The 17,746-nt window shown below is 37.0% G+C and overlaps 2 protein-coding genes across 9 annotated transcripts in view; both read right to left on the bottom strand.

Moving 5' to 3' along the window:
- Positions 1-17,436, bottom strand: part of LOC119077290 (2-oxoglutarate dehydrogenase, mitochondrial) — a 43,701-nt gene extending 26,265 nt beyond the window's left edge. For 2 of the 8 annotated variants that reach the window (XM_037184442.1, XM_037184446.1), the window contains exon 1: positions 2,371-2,519. The gene's annotated coding sequence lies outside the window, so the exon portion shown is untranslated. Of the gene's footprint in view, positions 1-1,986; positions 2,123-2,370; positions 2,523-8,590; positions 8,594-17,424 lie in introns of those variants that run through there. The other 6 variants (XM_037184443.1, XM_037184447.1, XM_037184445.1 and 3 more) reach the window with 5 other exon arrangements.
- Positions 4,569-5,120, bottom strand: LOC119077302 (calmodulin-like). Its single transcript, XM_037184466.1, has one exon. The coding sequence runs from the start codon at positions 5,118-5,120 to the stop codon at positions 4,569-4,571; it is 552 nt and encodes a 183-aa protein (XP_037040361.1).
- Positions 17,437-17,746: the final 310 nt, after the last annotated feature.

Here is a 17,746-nt window from a genome sequence, read left to right as displayed (position 1 = left end):
TTAAGTAAGGGGTGACCGCGTGACCACTTTTTAGACTAAATTATATGTAACAACGTGATGGAGAAGTGGGTACTTCATTTGATCATTTATTGGACGATTCCAGGTCAGAATTTTCACAATAATCGACGCGAAAGAGGCCTAATTCAAATTTTTCTTTTGTATTCCAGCCAAGTTTGACTGGAATATAAAAGATAAATTTGGATTAGGCCTCTTTCGCGTCGATATGTGTACGAGCAGTTACTCTAGCCACACGCAGCGACGGGAAAGTGATCTAAATCGAATTTTTCTATTGTTCTTCTGTCAAACTTGTCAGAAGAACAAAAGATAAATTTGAATTAGGCCTCTTTCGCTATGTGTAGCTACAGTTAGACAATGATGTTTGCTAAGTAACTCTAGCTGCACAATGCACATAGCGACTCAAAGAAAACCTAATTCCAATTTGAATTAGGTCGCTTTCACATGGATATGTTCAGCTAGAGTAAAAGTCCGTATCACTGAACTTCAACTCATTTCACAGCCCCGAACTCGCAAAACAATTAAATTCACCCACAATTCGTCAAACCCCGATAACAATAACCGAACTGTAAAAGGTGAGGAGACACAGAACCAGCAGAAAAAATTCCTCAGCATTCGTGATGGATCGTAAAAGATTCCTGGGTAACTTCACGATCCAATACAGTTCCACTCGGCGCATCCATCCAAAGCATATTCTTAGTTACATGAAGGGTACTAAAAGGTACAAAGTGCGATGAGACGGAAAACAGGACATTAGAGACCAAGGTGCTGGTACACTGTGTGTCACCTAGATTATGCTAATCTTAATCCTAGGACAATTAAGGCGAGATCTGTGTTGAATGCTTATTTCCCCGACCGACTAACTTAGCGACGCGAAAGAGACCTAAATTCAAATTTTTCTTTTGTTCTGCTGTCAACTTTGACAGTTTTATAAAAGCAATAAATTTGAATTAGGTCTCTTTCGCGTCGCTAAGTGCAATGAAAGTACAGAACAGGTATTGCCGATCGGCAAATTCACCTTAAACGCATTCATAAATTATGTCAAAATAATATGAAAATGAGTGCGTTTGAGTGCGTAAATTTTTATGTCCTCCGGACGAACGATCGACCGTACCTGTTTTACACTTTCATTGGCTAATTGTAGCTCCTAGCGACAGTAACAATTAATTGTAATTTTCCAGCAAAGAATTCGGAAAACGAAAGCACACAACAATGTTGTGACAAGACAACATGCTGCGGATATTTGCGTAGGTAGGTGTATTTTCACCGATTTTATTGAAAATAAAAGTTCCGATTAGACGGTGAGCAGTGAGCACATATGCAAAGCACACAAGTTGTCCTTCCACAATAAACTATCGTCTCGCGCTATCGACCTTGAATTGGAAATGTTAGTGAGAATAACCGTTTGTGCTATAACAAAAAAATCGGATCTTGAAATTACTTGACATGTAATTTGTTAGCGAAATCGCAGTACATTTTTATTATATTCGCCGATGCGGATTTATTATTACACCAGAATCACGAGAGAGTGCATATACACAAACGAACGAACGAAAATTGAATAAAAATAAGGTCAGCTGACTGTTTGAAAACCGTTCTATTGTTGCGTTCGGCTTAAACAGAAACTTCAAACAAATACAAACACAGAGAGTTCGCTGTTTCTTGAATGAATTTTTGACTCGCGGCAACTTATTTGCTTTTCAGTTTTCCTCCTCTCTCGATTACCATACAGGCAACCTACGTCAATGAATTTCTATTTTAAATAAAAATTCGAAGAACTTTTCCGTAACAAAATGAAATTATATTTTTACTGTTGCTGCAGTGCAGACACACACGGATAGAAAAGAAAAAAACATTTCTTCGATTCCTTTTGCCGCTTACATAACGAATCACTTTTGGAAAACATTTTGACAATTAGTACCACGAACGGGACGGGTTCTCAAGACATCCACAACTGACATTTCCACTTACTTTTCCTTTCACTGAGCTTTTACAAATAGAAAACGTAAAGAAATACAACGAACAGTATGAAGGTAGCGTAAACAATATTGTACAGTCCGGAAGCACCGCAGTCCATGAACACCAGTTTCGTTTAATTGCGTTTACTCTCGTCTTATGTAATCCGCAAAGAAATAGATAAAAAAAAGAGAATAGGAACCGTCAGAAGACGTTGCAATGAACTAGGTCATATCACAGAAATCATCACACACCGAGACTGTCACAAACAATGCACAGCGGGTTTTCCTTTTATCGATTTTCCACAATTCGAATCAAGAACACAACACTGAACCTTTCAGTTCTATATTCTAAGACGTCGATCGATGAAAATGTTAGATTTTCGTTCGTTTTACTCACATCTGAAATTTGGTTTGGTTCAATGAAAAATAATTTTTTTCCCCGTTCGAACGACAGATAAACCGAAAGTTTCGCTTTTGTATTTATACCAACGAAATTGTTATTTCTGCGAGTTCGTATCGCTTCGAACGTTATGTGTTGACTGTCGATGTGCTCTTTCATAATAAAGCGAACAGCGAGTCGGTATAATAGTACTAAGCAACATACCTACACTTCAGCACAGAACAAGTGTGGTTCCGACCGATTAAATTTTTTTGACAATTTTTTTTCTTTGGAACTGAAATGACTTCACATTTTGGTGTTTTGGTTAATTTTAGGTTTTTTTTTTGTTTTGCATTTTCTGTTGTTGGATCAAGTTTTGCGTCATTTAGAGGCAGAAGAGCGGAAAAGAATTGTTATTGAATTCGGTAGTAGGATTGGTATTGAAGGGGAAACGAATATTTTCAACGACGAGCTCTACCTTGTCAAGGGAAACATTTTGTGAGAATTGAAGTAACGTAAGGCGTAAGACAGAGAAATGATAAGTTGGTATGCCTGTGGCGAGATAGAAGGAATCTGAGGTTAAAAATTGTGTACGGTATGGGAGAGAATTACGTACGAATTCTCTCAAGAGAGGTGTCAATTTTTTCGACATGCTCCTGCTCGACATGCTCCTGCTCCTTCTATCTCGCCACAGGCGTACCAACTTATCATTTTTCTGGCGTACGATGAATAAAAAAAATCTCAAACGTTTGAACGGTTGCACCTGACGCGTGCCACCTGACAATGTGGCACTTGTTGAAAGTCTTTAAAAAGCGACTTCTCATCGTCGAAACTAAATGTAATGGCAACCGTCACAGGACATGTCTGCACTTAGCTTATTTATCAGAAGTAAGGTACTCTCATCGTCAATTCAGGGGGTATACTTAAAGGACGCCTGCTATTCAGTGTTTCCATTGAAAACCGCTGATAACTCCATAAGTATGCATTACTGGCGCTTTTAGTACAAATGTATGACTGATCCCCTGAATGGGGGATAGATCAGAAATTTTTTGAGTTACAGCTCAGTGTCTGGCAACACTGAATCGCATACATCATTTAATTTTCCCTGACCTATGACAATCGGTGATGAAAATCTCTCAATGTATCGAAGGTCAAACGATAAGAAAGTTAATCTTAGAGTGAGACAAGTGTCTTGTCAACAGAGTTTTGAAATATTGATTTTCTCAGTCCTAGGGCATGTGTGAAAAGTAGTGAGTGAATGGATTTTCACATATTTAAGCACTAGTGCGTAAAAGTGACGCTTGTAAAAAAGACGACTTCTGTACATAAAATCTTGTTACTAACATGTGTCTAAACTGAAATGTCGCCTTAGCCTCGGGTAGACAATTTTCGCATTTACCGCGCAAAATTTTCATTTAGGCACAGCTATTGAACAACCGAGAGATAGATGTCTTACAAGACACTAGAAACGTAATTGTTACTCGAACCCGCAAGCCTAAGTAACTTAGGAAGGACAAAAAGTCAAGTTTTGATTAGAAGCACAATGACGACTATCACAACTAGATCTTTGAAAAACAAGACATTTCAGGCACGGCAGCTGTTATTCTTAAGTAACCTGAGATATTGTAAGGTGCCCGATGACCAAGTGATTGTGATCGTTCATGAAGTACTTTTATGTCACGCTAAGACAAAATAGGATTTTGGTATGCTGTTTCGATGTTTTGTCTCATCTTTTAGAGTGATATTAGTACTTCATGAACGATTCGTCAACCGAACTGGACCTACAGGAAGTCGGGAGAATTTTCTGTGATTGAGTGCCACATTAAATGGGTAAAATTAGATTTGAATCTCTAGTGAACCATTACATGGCAGTGAGATATCTGTCTACCTTTTAATAACAAAGGTTGCTAATATGACGACTGGGTCGTTTCGACGGATAGAGGGAATATGTCGAATGACAGTTGGGTTTTTGAGAGAGAATTCAATACATTTTCGCTCAACCAATTTCAAAATCATTCGACATATTCCCTCTATCCGTCGAAACGACCGAGTCATCATATTAGCATCTCTCTGTTTAATAAAGGTTGATCGCAAAGGGTAAATTGGACACTTTTGTTTCTCACAGACACAAATACAAACACAGTTCGTTTTCACACATGTATTCAACGGATGAAAAATCTCATAAACTCCACACACTGACACGTCATGACGTGTAATCATGGTAGCACAAGATTCTTATTGACCCAATCTCTACACTCGGACACACTGACTCTACCGTCCTTGTTGGTATCCGCCTGTTTAAGAAAATCTTCGTAAGAAACATGCTTAAATCTCGGATCGTGAACTTTAATATCTCCAATGCCCATCTCAAATTCGTCTTTCGAAATGTATCCGTCATTGTTCCGATCGAACGTCTTCAAATATTCGTGCATCAGTAGACGTGAATCGTGTTCATTGGCAAGATATGTCATAAGCTGGGTGGTCGTGATTCGGCCGCCGAATATCTTGTCGGTGTATTCGGCATGCTTTAGGTAAGTCTCCATGGATTTGATGTAGTTAATTGAGCGATAAAATTGTGGTAGGTCCTGGGAAGTTATAGACTCTTCGTAGGATGGCATTGTGCGGAATACTTTCCGGAATCGTTCGATTTCTTCCGGTGAAAAGCCACTACTGGAGCTGAAGTTTTTGAGCGTTACCGATAAAACTTTCCATTTTGACTCAACGGTTAATGGATTTAACTTCCGAAAGACAGCGGGAACGAACAACATTTTGAATGTTTGCCTGTTTGAACTTGACTGATTGTAGAGATGGAATGTCGTTGCTTTTTATTGTCAACTCAATTTATTATTCAAATATATTCAAATCGACTGGTTCGATCAAACTGGTAATTAAAAATCTTTTAAACGAGATGACATTCAAGTGTTTTTTTTCACTAACGCAACCAGTTCTGTGAAGGAAACAAACGTTATAGGGCATATTCGTGCGGGCGAATGGCATCAACGGTAAATATTCCCCGAACGTAATTTAATTTCACAACAATTCTTAGACGCTCGCTAGCTTAATAGTCTGGGCTGCTGTGTTATCGCGTTCGCTAGTGAATTCAATATCTGTTGATTTTTGGATACCATTGGGGGTCAACGTTTTCGAAATTTTTTTGCGACCTCATGAACCGGTAATAACCGGTCAAAACCGGTATGTCTGTCAAACTTTGTAGTGACCCGTAATGGGGTACAGAAAAACCTGTTTTTACCGGTTATTACCAGTTCATAAGACCAAAAAAAAAAATGGTTCAAAAACTTTGACACACCAATGGTATCCACTAGTCAATCCAATTTGAAAACTCCCTAGCGAGCGAGAACGCGACTTTTTTTTTTGACATAGCCGCCCGGACTACAAACAACGACAGTTTTTATCAGTCCAGAAAATGTCAAGATTAATCATTGAAAACAAACCAATGTCTGAGCAAAGAGGCTCATCAGTTTTTTCCTGTTTCGTCACCCTCTGAATTCTATTTGAAATTGATACAAAATGGTAATAAATAGTGCTAAATGCAATTACACAATTTTCCAGATTGATCCTGACTCGGGTTACTGAGTTTGGGATCCTCGGAGCCTCTCTAGAAGCTGTTTACAGAAACTGCTGTATTACCAAAAATGACTAAAATGTAGTGTACGAAAAAAGCTGGGATTTAGGTTTTTTTTTGATGGGTAGGGTGAGGTCCCCTTTTGTGACAATACAACAAGCCTTCACAAGCAAGGAACTAGCGTAAGCGATAGGCGGCAGCTAACAAACTATGAAATTGACGCTTTTATAAAAGTTCAAAAAATCAATGATATTCCTCTTTCAATTTCGTATGTTCGAGGTTCGATTTTATTGATGGTTTGATTTTCTTGGCTGGCGATACTTGGCGGTTGGATTTTATTGGCTGGCGATACTTAATAGTTCCATTTTATTAACTAGCGACAGTTGGCAGTTCGATTTTATTGACTGGCCATACTTGTTTGATTTTGTTGACTGGAGATATGTGACAGTTCAATTTTATTACTTGGCAAATGGATTTCATTCACTGTCGACACTTGCGAAGTATCGCCAGCCGAGAAAATCGATTCGCCAAACATCGACAGCCAATAAAATCGAGTCGCCAGTCTACAAAATACTTCTCAGTTTGATTATCTTGGCTGGCGATACTTAATAATTCCATTTTATTAACTGGCGACAGTTGGCAGTTCGATTTTATTGACTGGCGATTGTATTTTATTGGCTGGCGATACTTGCCTGTTGAATTTTATTGGCTGGCGATACTTAACAGTTTCATTTTAATTGTCTAGCGACAGTTGGCAGTTCGATTTTATTGACTGGCGATACTTGTCGATTGGATTTTAATGGCTGGCGATACTTGACGGTTGGATTTTATTGGCTGGCGATACTTAACAGTTCCATTTTAATTGGCTAGCGACAGTTGGCAGTTCGATTTTATTCATTCACTGTTGACACTTGCCAAGTATCGCCAGCCAAGAAAATTGATTCGCCCATCATCACATAAAATAAAATCGAATCGACTGTCTACAAAATACTTCGCAATTTGATTTTCTTGGCTGGCGATACTTAATAATTTCATTTTATTAACTGGCGACAGTTGGCAGTTCGATTTTATTGACTGGTGATACTTGGCGGTTGGACTTTATTGCCTGGCGATACTTAACAGTTCCATTTTAATTGTCTAGCGACAGTTGGCAGTTCGATTTTATTGACTGGCGATACTTGTCGATTGGATTTTAATGGCTGGTGATACTTGGCGGTTGGACTTTATTGCCTGGCGATACTTAACAGTTCCATTTTAATTGGCTAGCGACAGTTAGCCAAATGATGCTAGCTGATAAAATGGAACTGTTAAAGTGTAGCCAGTCAAGAAAATCAAACTACGAAGTATTTTGTAGACTGACGAATCGATTTTATTGACTAACAATACTTGCCAGTTTGATTTTATTTGCTGGCGATACTTGACGATTCGATTTTATTGGCTGGCGATACTTGGCAAGTGTCGACAGTGAATAAAATCGAACTATCACGTTTCGTCAGTCAACAAAATCGAGCTGTCAACTGTCGCCAGCTAATAAAATGTAACCGCCAAGTATCGCCAGCCAATAAAATAGAACTGGAAAGTAGTGCCTGTCAAAAAATTCGATTCGCCAAGCATCGCAATTCAATAAAGTCGAACCGCCAAGTATCGCCAACCAAGAAAATCGAACTGCCAACATTATGTTGGTCAAACAGCGAATAAAGAACACAAAAATTAGACAGTCAAGGGATATGACCCACCCAACCGGTGGGACACCGTTAACCTATGGCTCACAAAGCTATCGAAAACAGTATCATTAGGTCGTAGAATGTGCTTAACTAGATTTGATATATGTACATATGGTAGTACATTGCAAACATGTATTTAGAACTTTAAGCTTAAAAATAGGTCGCAGAACGATATATGTTTTTTTTGCGTATAAATTGTATGTCCTAGAATATATTTCTGAATTCTTTGCGATTTTTTAAAATACGAAATCTACTCTTCCCACACTCGTCAATAATAACGCAAAGCAAAAGACATCTGATTTATAAATGTTCGAACAACTAGATTTCAGTAGAACCAGTTGTTGTAAACATGAATTTAGAATATGAAATGTTGAAACACGAATGCATTATAAAAATGGTTAATATGCTCGGGCGTTTATTTCATATGCCATCTTGCATACATGGTTCTATAAAATTCTTCGCTAGATTTGATATATGTACATATGGTAGTAAATCGATAATCTTTCACCAATATGAACGGAACACATCTGAAATGCCTTTGAAACCAAAAAAAGTTAATAAACTATAGAACATACTATATATACACTCTGGTTTGTGGTTTTTCCGAGTGGGAATAATGTAATCCGACTTGGCAGAACAATAATCTTCAAACAATTTTTCAATATATCCGTTGAGAGTAAGGCCTGATTTCCACTTACCAAATAAGTACTCCTTGTGAGAGACAAAATTGAATTTTTTCTATTTTTGCTTTGTTTACTTGACAGCTTACTCTCTCACGGCTCTCACACGGGGTACTTTTTGTTCAGTGGAAACCATACTTAAGTTTCGACATCAAAGTTAACCTTTTAATTGAAAGGGTCTTTTACTTCATTAGTTTTAACATACACTCACACACGCACTCACACACTGACTCACACACACACACTCACACACTCTCACACATTTCATTCATACACTCCATACATCAATACATCAACTCATAAATTCAAACACACACAATCCACGCTAGGCAAGCTTTTTTTGTGGTAGTGTCCGAATTGGACAGAGTATTTGAAGGTTGGCAAGATCGCTGTTCCAATACAAATATTGATCTAGAATGTTTTGAGTTGAAACAAAAATGCATAAGTTGCGTTTCTGTTTGAAAGTATACTTATTGAAGAAAATAACTGCATGATAAGTGAAATGCGTTGAATTATTTAAAATGAATTATTATTGTCAATTTGACAATTATTAGTCGAAGAGTTAATGAACCGAAATTTATGTATGGAAGTAGTAGGGAAGAATTCTTGTATAAAAGCAGGTGAATTAATGGAATAAAACCAGTCTTTTTGTTATTGTTGAACCAAAACGAGCTTGTTTTAACTAGTTCTCTGAGCTCAGGAGAACGGGTTCTTCAATTACGAAGAGTTCTCGGCTGAGCTCAGAGAAACAAATCAACATTTGGTATCGTCTATTCTGGGTGGAGAATAGACGCAACGAAGTACACGAGGAAATTACAACATGGTCCTTCGAGCAAAGTTAAAACTCCGGGTGTACGGAAAGTAAAAAAAAACACTCGGGGTGCGGTGAGAATCAAGAAAGAAAAATAGTCCTCGTACCATTTGGAGAGGCCAAGTTGACTGTTGGCAGTCAAAAGAAATCGAGATAAATACTGGTGTAGCAGTTATCCTACAAATGACGTCTTGGCGGATGGTCAGGACAAATCACACTGGTGTAGCAGTGATCCTACAAATGACGTCTTGGCGGATGGTCAAGGCAAATCACACTGGTGTAGCAGTTATTCTACAAACGACGTCTTGGCGGATGGTCGGGACCAATCACACTGGTGTAGCAGTTATCCTACAAATGACGTCTTGACGGATGGTCGGGATAAATCACGATTGTGTAGCAGAAAAATCTACAATATGTCTATAATGGGTAAAAAATTCAACACTGCCCGCACGGTTAAAACAATTTAATGAAAAGTGAATATTAACATCAACGAATTACAGTTCGTATTAAACATGAGCAGAAATTAAATTATAACCGAATTCCGGATTCTCATAAATTCGCGAAATAACTTGGAGAACTTGATTGAAAACAAGGGTGAACATTACTTCGGAATCAAATTGAATGAAATAATTAATCAAACCGGAATACTTGTGACTAATTGACTGTGCGGGCAAAAACATTAAAATAAGGTTGAAAGACACTTTCAAATGAGAAATTTTGTGAAAGATGACTGTTAAATATGAAACAAATTCCTGTGAAACGGCATCGAATGAGTGTTAACAAATCCATATGCTACAACTTGCCAACAACAATTTGTGAAGGCAACAAAATATCAAAAATGATAATGAAAATAATAAAGTTGCAAGGTCAACAAAAGAAAATAACATAAATACTACAAGAGTGAATTAACGAATAGGTTGAACGAACCTCAACATGAAAAGTGATTACGAACCAGAAAAAACAAAATTAAATCAACGCAACGCATAATAGTGAAATGGGTTAATAATATTATTAAACCACACAAGCACACCGCATTATTACAGTTGTTTATATGCAATCTTTCTACAGCCGGGAAGATTGGTATGGACACTATTTTGAAAAACTACTGAAACCAAATTGAATCGAAAAGCAACTTGAAACAATTCCTGTAAATGGCAGGTACGAAACATCGGATGGATGTGGTCAATTCACACAACAAATTGAAACAACTCCTGTAAATGACAGATACAACTTGAATAAAAAATCCTGGAAACACAACTGGAAACACGAATCCTGTAAATGGTAGATACAACTTGAAACGAAATTCCTGTAAACAGAAGGAGCGAATCGTCGAGGATGTTAAAATCAACACGCGACACTTGGAAACAAAATTCCTGTAAGCAGCAGGTACGAATCGTCGAGGATGTTAAAATCAACACGCGACACCTAGCAACAAATTCCTGTAAATGACAGGTTCGAAGCATCGAATGGTAATTTATTACACAACAAATTGATGAAAATGGAAAAAGTCCTGTAGATAGCAGGCACACAAGTGTCAAAAGTACACAAATTGATGAAAATGGAAAAAGTCCTGCAGATAGCAGGCACTCAAAGTGTCAAAAGTACACAAATTGATGAAAATGGAAAAAGTCCTGCAGATAGCCGGCACTCAAAGTGTCAAAAGTACACAAATTGATGAAAATGGAAAAAGTCCTGCAGATAGCAGGCACTCAAAGTGTCAAAAGTATACAAATTGATGGAAATGGAAAAAGTCCTGCAGATAGCAGGCACTCAAAGTGTCAAAAGTACACAAATTGATGGAAATGGAAAAATCCTGTGGATAGCAGGCACTTAAAGTATCAAATCCTGTAAGGAAAACAAGTAAATAACACGAGAATGTGTGTGAAATGAAAAATGGAAAAATACATTAAGAATCGTGAAAAGATTGAACGAAGAACGTATTCAATTGATGAATAAATCTTTTAAAATTGGAAGAATAGGTTTGACTCAGTAAATAATCAAACTTTACATCATCTTGGACGCAGGATGAAGTAAAGACAGCTTAGGCATTTTGGACGCAATCTGTCTGATCGTTGGTTGTTCATGAGTCTTATCAATTCGGAAGAGTTTAAAAGAATTTGAAGTTGACTGAATACCAGTAAAGGTCTGCATATGGATAACATTCATTGTACTAATATCTGGGTCAACAACATTGAACAGTTGGATACCTGAAACTGTCGAGCTTGAGATATTGAATAATATGGGTCAACGGAACATGGTGAGACACTTGAGACATTTAAAACTGAAAACTAATGAAAAAAGTCGTAACTACAACCTGTGAAACAACTGAACTTGAAAACGAATTAACCAAATATACAAAAAAAACATGAGTGTTGAAAATATTGTGATATCTGAAACCATTGACTCGAAAACAAATGAACTTAAATGAAAATATGCGAGGTTGCGCTAACAAAAATGCTTGTCGCACCATGATATATAGTAACGTTATGACCAGCGAGACTATTTGAATCAAAGAATAAATCGATAATGGAATGGCGGTCACACTTGAAAGTGACAAAAGCGGCCTTATCAACAAACTCACACCGTCCAGAAAGTGGCAGGTCAATAAATGAATCGATACTGTAATGGCGGTCACACTTGAAAGTGACAAGAGCGGCCTTATTAACAAATCTACTGTACAGAAAGTGGCAGGAGATAGAAATGCATTTCGAATGCAATATCCTGTAGCAGAACGAAAATACTGAAGACATATCGTCAGCTGGCAGTTGAAGAAACAACATTGAACTGTTTGGAACAAAAATCCTGTCTATGAACAAACAGGCTGAAACCACGCGAGACCGAAGAAAGTACAAGCAGATGAATATAAAAATCAACAACCGAACAACAAGCGAACCTCCAACAATGGACGGGACCGAGTCAACAAATCAGAAACTTCCAGAACAATGGAATCTTATTGAAACTACAAGATGAACAACCCAAGGTTATCGAAATTATTGTGACATATGACACGACTGAATGAATGACGAACGCAAAAGGCAAACAAATACTGGACCAACTAATTCTTGAATGGCAGGTAAATGTTATTTGACGCCGACAACTGAGAAACGAAAACCTGGAAATAGCAATTCGTCGGCAGCCACACAAACTGATGGAACACAAAACTATGAACGTTGAACCAATTTTGGGAAAAAAGGATAAGTTGTTAAATTTGAACAATGACTTTAATTCTTTCTTTACAGTATGTTGAAATTGAATCAACACTACCTAAGTATGGGGAACCACGAAAAACCTAACATCGAAATTTGAAAAAATTGATGAATCGCCTGCCTGAGATTGAAATCGAAAGATGGGCAAGATCAAAGATTGTGATTTAAATTTGAACTGAGTGCAAGTTTCAATACCTAATGAAGGGAAGATATTCTGTAATTAAATTCATGATTACGAGTTCATCTGCAATCAATCACAATCTATGATCGAATACCTAAACAATAGCAACAAAAAATGAAAAGAATTTTGAGCGAATTAATGTTGGTGAATTTTATATCATTCAAAAAGCAATAACTTGATTGGGTGAAAAGAACTAGAAAAGAAATTAGCGATGTTTGATAAGTTTGATCATAAAATTCTTGAAAATTAAACAATATTGATGAATAAATTAAACGAAGATTTGAAAAGGTCCATCATTCGGCCATAAACTGATCAAGTAAAAATTGAGGGGCAGGAAAATGCCAATCTTGTGAGGAAGAGTACACATTTGTTAAGGACACAAGGAAGAAAAATGTTATCAAGCTTATCAATACAAAAAGAACCGAATAAAATTTCTGTTGATAGAATGCACGCTAAATGTAAAATCATCATGCATGCATGAGACCCATAAACGGTAGAATCAAATGAACAGAGATTGATGTGTGATTTAAAGGCACACAGATTTGAAAATTATTGAAAACGTTCTGGGAAGTCACAATCTCTGTTCAAATGTAATGCCTGACTGGCCAGTTGATATTAAACGACGTAATTGGATACGTCAGAAATGAAACAAACAATTAATTTGAATCTTTGATCAATTCTAGTAAATATTGAGCAATCCTTTAATCGAACGATCCTCTTTGAAATAATTAACTGTGTTGTTGTTATACCAGGGCGTCTCCCTAATAATGAGTGAAATTCGACACTTTAGAAGAATTTTTTGAACTATGCGCATGATACATTGGAAGCAAGTTTATGTTGTAAATACACATGTGTCTGTTAATGATTAAAGAGAGATGCAATTTCGGGTAAATACAACTTTCTTTGAATATGATGTTTGAAAATATGTCATAACGGAAAATAACAAATTTTGAATTGAACTAAGAACTGAATTGATGAATTGAATTAATCTAGTACACTTGATTGAATGAATTCGGGTACAATGCATTAGATCTAAAAACGACTACTGAAAATACCTTTTGAAGATCAGGTGGCAAGATGCACGATACTCAACAATGAAGAAAGAGCATCGTGCATATGTAAGACCACGACATGAAGAATTGATATATATATGTTGAATATTACGCAGCACTGAATCATGCCAGTAAACTCTGAGCATTGACCAAGTAAAGAGCCTGAATTCTAATTAACGGCCAGTTAAATTTGAAGCCTTAGCAAGCAAAGGTAATTAGATCAAAGAACCTAACAATGAACTATCTGCAGTCAGCAGTTGTGAAATTAACCCAAGAGCTCTTTATTTTGTCGACCCCTGAGAAGAAATTAGTACCTTTATGGGAACAGATTGTTCAATGTTTTATCTACAGCCAGATAAAATTTTTTACGTTTTTGCCCGCCTGCAGCCGTCAGACTGAATGGAATCACTTTTGATGAGTATCTAAAAACATTTGAAATTGGCAACATGGAGAGAACGATCTAACACGTATCCGATTAACACCAGACAGCCATTACAAGGGTCTGCCGACAGAGGGGAGAATGTCCGAATTGGACAGAGTATTTGAAGGTTGGCAAGATCGCTGTTCCAATACAAATATTGATCTAGAATGTTTTGAGTTGAAACAAAAATGCATAAGTTGCGTTTCTGTTTGAAGTATACTTATTGAAGAAAATAACTGCATGATAAGTGAAATGCGTTGAATTATTTAAAATGAATTATTATTGTCAATTTGACAATTATTAGTCGAAGAGTTAATGAACCGAAATTTATGTATGGAAGTAGTAGGGAAGAATTCTTGTATAAAAGCAGGTGAATTAATGGAATAAAACCAGTCTTTTTGTTATTGTTGAACCAAAACGAGCTTGTTTTAACTAGTTCTCTGAGCTCAGGAGAACGGGTTCTTCAATTACGAAGAGTTCTCGGCTGAGCTCAGAGAAACAAATCAACATTTGGTATCGTCTATTCTGGTGGAGAATAGACGCAACGAAGTACACGAGGAAATTACAACAGGTAGGGAGGGGCAGTCACCTCGAAAAGGGCTTACGTGGTCCGGAGGGCTAAAAACATTGGACACGTATTTTTTTTTAGAATTTAAAAAAATATTTTAGGCACCTAGAAAAAGGCATTCATTCATATATACGAACACGTTGGTTAGAGCAGTACAGATATATTGTGCATATCTTTTTTACTGCTCTAACCAACGTGTTCGTATATATGAATGAATGCCTTTTTCTAGGTGCCTAAAATATTTTTTTAAATTCTAAGAAAAAATACGTGTCCAATATTTTAGCCCTCCGGACCACGTAAGCCCCTTTCGAGGTGACTGCCCCTCCCTACCCAAAAAAAGCTTGCCTAATCCACGCTTTCATATATCCATCCACTCATTGATTCATTCATACACATCCACCACTTATTTTTTAGTCGTCCCGTGTCACTATCTTCAATGCCTTTCTTCATCATTGACTCGGACTTTGGGAATTGTTATCGACACATTCGTTATATTAGGATTAGGTACTTGGTATTTCATTGTACTGCCCGTATCCGAGATACCATATGATTGTCATCACATGACTGCAACAGCCAACGGTACGAGATCCTGTTTCACAAGTACAAAAATATTCAACAATCGAGTCTCTTGCAGACTTTGATTGATCGAAGAGTACAAAAATGTGATGATGTTTTGTGCTCCGAAATCGAGATTTCATGTACGCTTTTATTGAGCACTGGATCTGATATCTTAATATCAAACTTGGCGTAGTCCAATGAAGCAATTCGATATCGAAGACTGGGCTCAAACTTTTGAACGAGGAAGATATCTTCTTGTTGGTGTTGCGCATAATACGATATGGCATTTTTAATCTGATAGGGCCCAAGACTAACATTGTATAAAATCATCCATTGAAAGTTGGGGAAACCGAAGTAACATATTGTTCGCTCTGTTATCAAGCGACGTGTAATTTAAGTCAATATAGGGAATCTTTACTCTGGATAAATTGTAATGGTCAACAACATCCTTTAAGAGGTTTGGAACATTTAAACGAGATTTCATAAGAATAGCAATATCTTCATGTTCTTTATCGCTGAGGATAGGCTTATGAAAAAGATTTAGAAGCGCAAAGGCAATACGGAGGGAGTCATAGTCATGGAATAAAGTACTATTATGAGCTGGTATAGCGAATAGCTTAAATTTTTGTTTCAGGCGACCAAACACTTGTTCGTTAACCCAACGAATCTTTGTAACAAACCGTGCTTTATTTGCTTCAAAAGTGTCTCGTTGACCAGTTCCAGGAACGTAGGCCAAAAGACCTCTTTCGCTAAGATCACCAAGAACATCACGAAATCCATTGTCAACAACAATCACATCATTTTTTCGTAGACCTGCTAACGTGTCTTCATATCGAACCAGACAATCTTTCAAAATTACGGCATCGTTATGGGTCGCATCGTATGGACCTAAAACATAAAACACATAACCATCTGGAGCGCAGCCGACCATTGGCTTTGTAAGGGGCATTTTTTTCTGTTCACTCCAGAGTTGTTTTTGTCCGACAAAATTCTTAGATTTCTGAGCAAAACGATATGTAGCATCGAATAAACAAACTCCATTTTGATCATCCATATCAAAAAGGGATTTTGCTATAGGTGTGTTGTGATTTAAAATTATATTGCGATCATTATTGTTGAGAAACAGGGGAACCAGATTTTCTAGCAAGTCATTCCTTGCTTTGGTCATGTGATTTGCAATCGTCTGCTCACAGCATCCGAACAAAAAACTCATCTGTTTATTCGACAAAGAAGTGCGCATCTTGCATAAGAGTACGGCCACATGCTTGGCTTCGCTTGATCTGATATATGTACAAATGGTAGTAAATTCGGTTTTATAAAAACCGAACCAGGACTTAAAATCCTCGTCGTCGATTGAATTCAAATTATCAATATTAAAAACCAGTTCACTTCGTGAACTTTGGTAGTACTCGAACATAAGATCGCTGACCAGTTTTTGCTCTTCTGGTGCCACTTCACGAGTAATTTGTTTTACCAAGGGCCAGTAATTCTCTAGACCAATATGATCGGAACACATCTGAGATGTCTTTAGAATTAAAAACTTATAGTTCATCAACAGAAACATTCGTGTAGCACGGGGAACAGAAACCAAGTTGCCAGAGTCCGACACCCAAAAGTACACTGAGTATGGAGTGCAACCCCTTTCTGTAGATGGTCAAATCAGGCTCGTTCAAATCTACCGACACAACGGCATTATTGTGATTCATGTCATAACAAGATTTACATATTTTGCTTGACTCGGGTATTACGGTGATTGCGTCCAGTTTTCGTTTTTTAGCATTGAATTTTTGTCTTAAGTTATTAACGGCAACTAAAGACAAAGAATTCGCAACGTAAAACTTGCTGTCTTTGGACCGTTTTTGGTCCTGACAGCCGAGACAAACGATTGGCATTGAAAAATGCCGTTTCTTGAAAGAATATTATTTGAAATATAGAACGTCAAAGAGATTATTATTTAAAATAAAGTTTTATACACTTGCACAAAAACGACCTGCGCCTGCAAGAGTTGAAATACAAATAATAAAAAAAATGTAACGTATTGTGTTCATTTGTCAATCGAATGATTTCATGGCAATCTTTGATCATTTCAATAAGATTTTTTCGTTCTGAGGCAGTATGGTAACACCAACCCACACAAACACACACAAGAATCAATTCAATATACCGAAAAAAACATGCCATGAATTTATTCGATTGGACTCTAAAACTAACAACCGTTTTACATCTTTTGTTTATTGTCAAATGCAATGTGTTGCGTGCATTTGATTAATCGAGTGATTTCATGGCACTCTATGATAATTTCAGTAAGATTTTTTTGTACTTATTATGATATGCTAGGGTTTGACACTCATTGGAATAAAAAAAACTGAGTTACATTTTCTGACCGTTAATTATAATCAACAGGCGATTTATCAGAAATATTCTGGTAATTTTTTAAAAGATTTAGGCAAAAATGCTGCAAATGAATCGACAGCCAATAAAATTGAACTGCAACGTATCAGTCAATAAAATTGAACTTCCAACTTTCGCCAGTTAATAATATGGAACTTTTAAGTATCGCCAGCCAAAAAAAATCAACCGCCAAGTATTGCCAGTCAATAAATCGATTCG

Source organism: Bradysia coprophila, unplaced genomic scaffold (genome assembly GCF_014529535.1).
Source record: "Bradysia coprophila strain Holo2 unplaced genomic scaffold, BU_Bcop_v1 contig_235, whole genome shotgun sequence".
Lineage (NCBI taxonomy): Eukaryota > Metazoa > Arthropoda > Insecta > Diptera > Sciaridae > Bradysia > Bradysia coprophila.
This window is presented reverse-complemented; position numbering and strand designations above follow the sequence as displayed.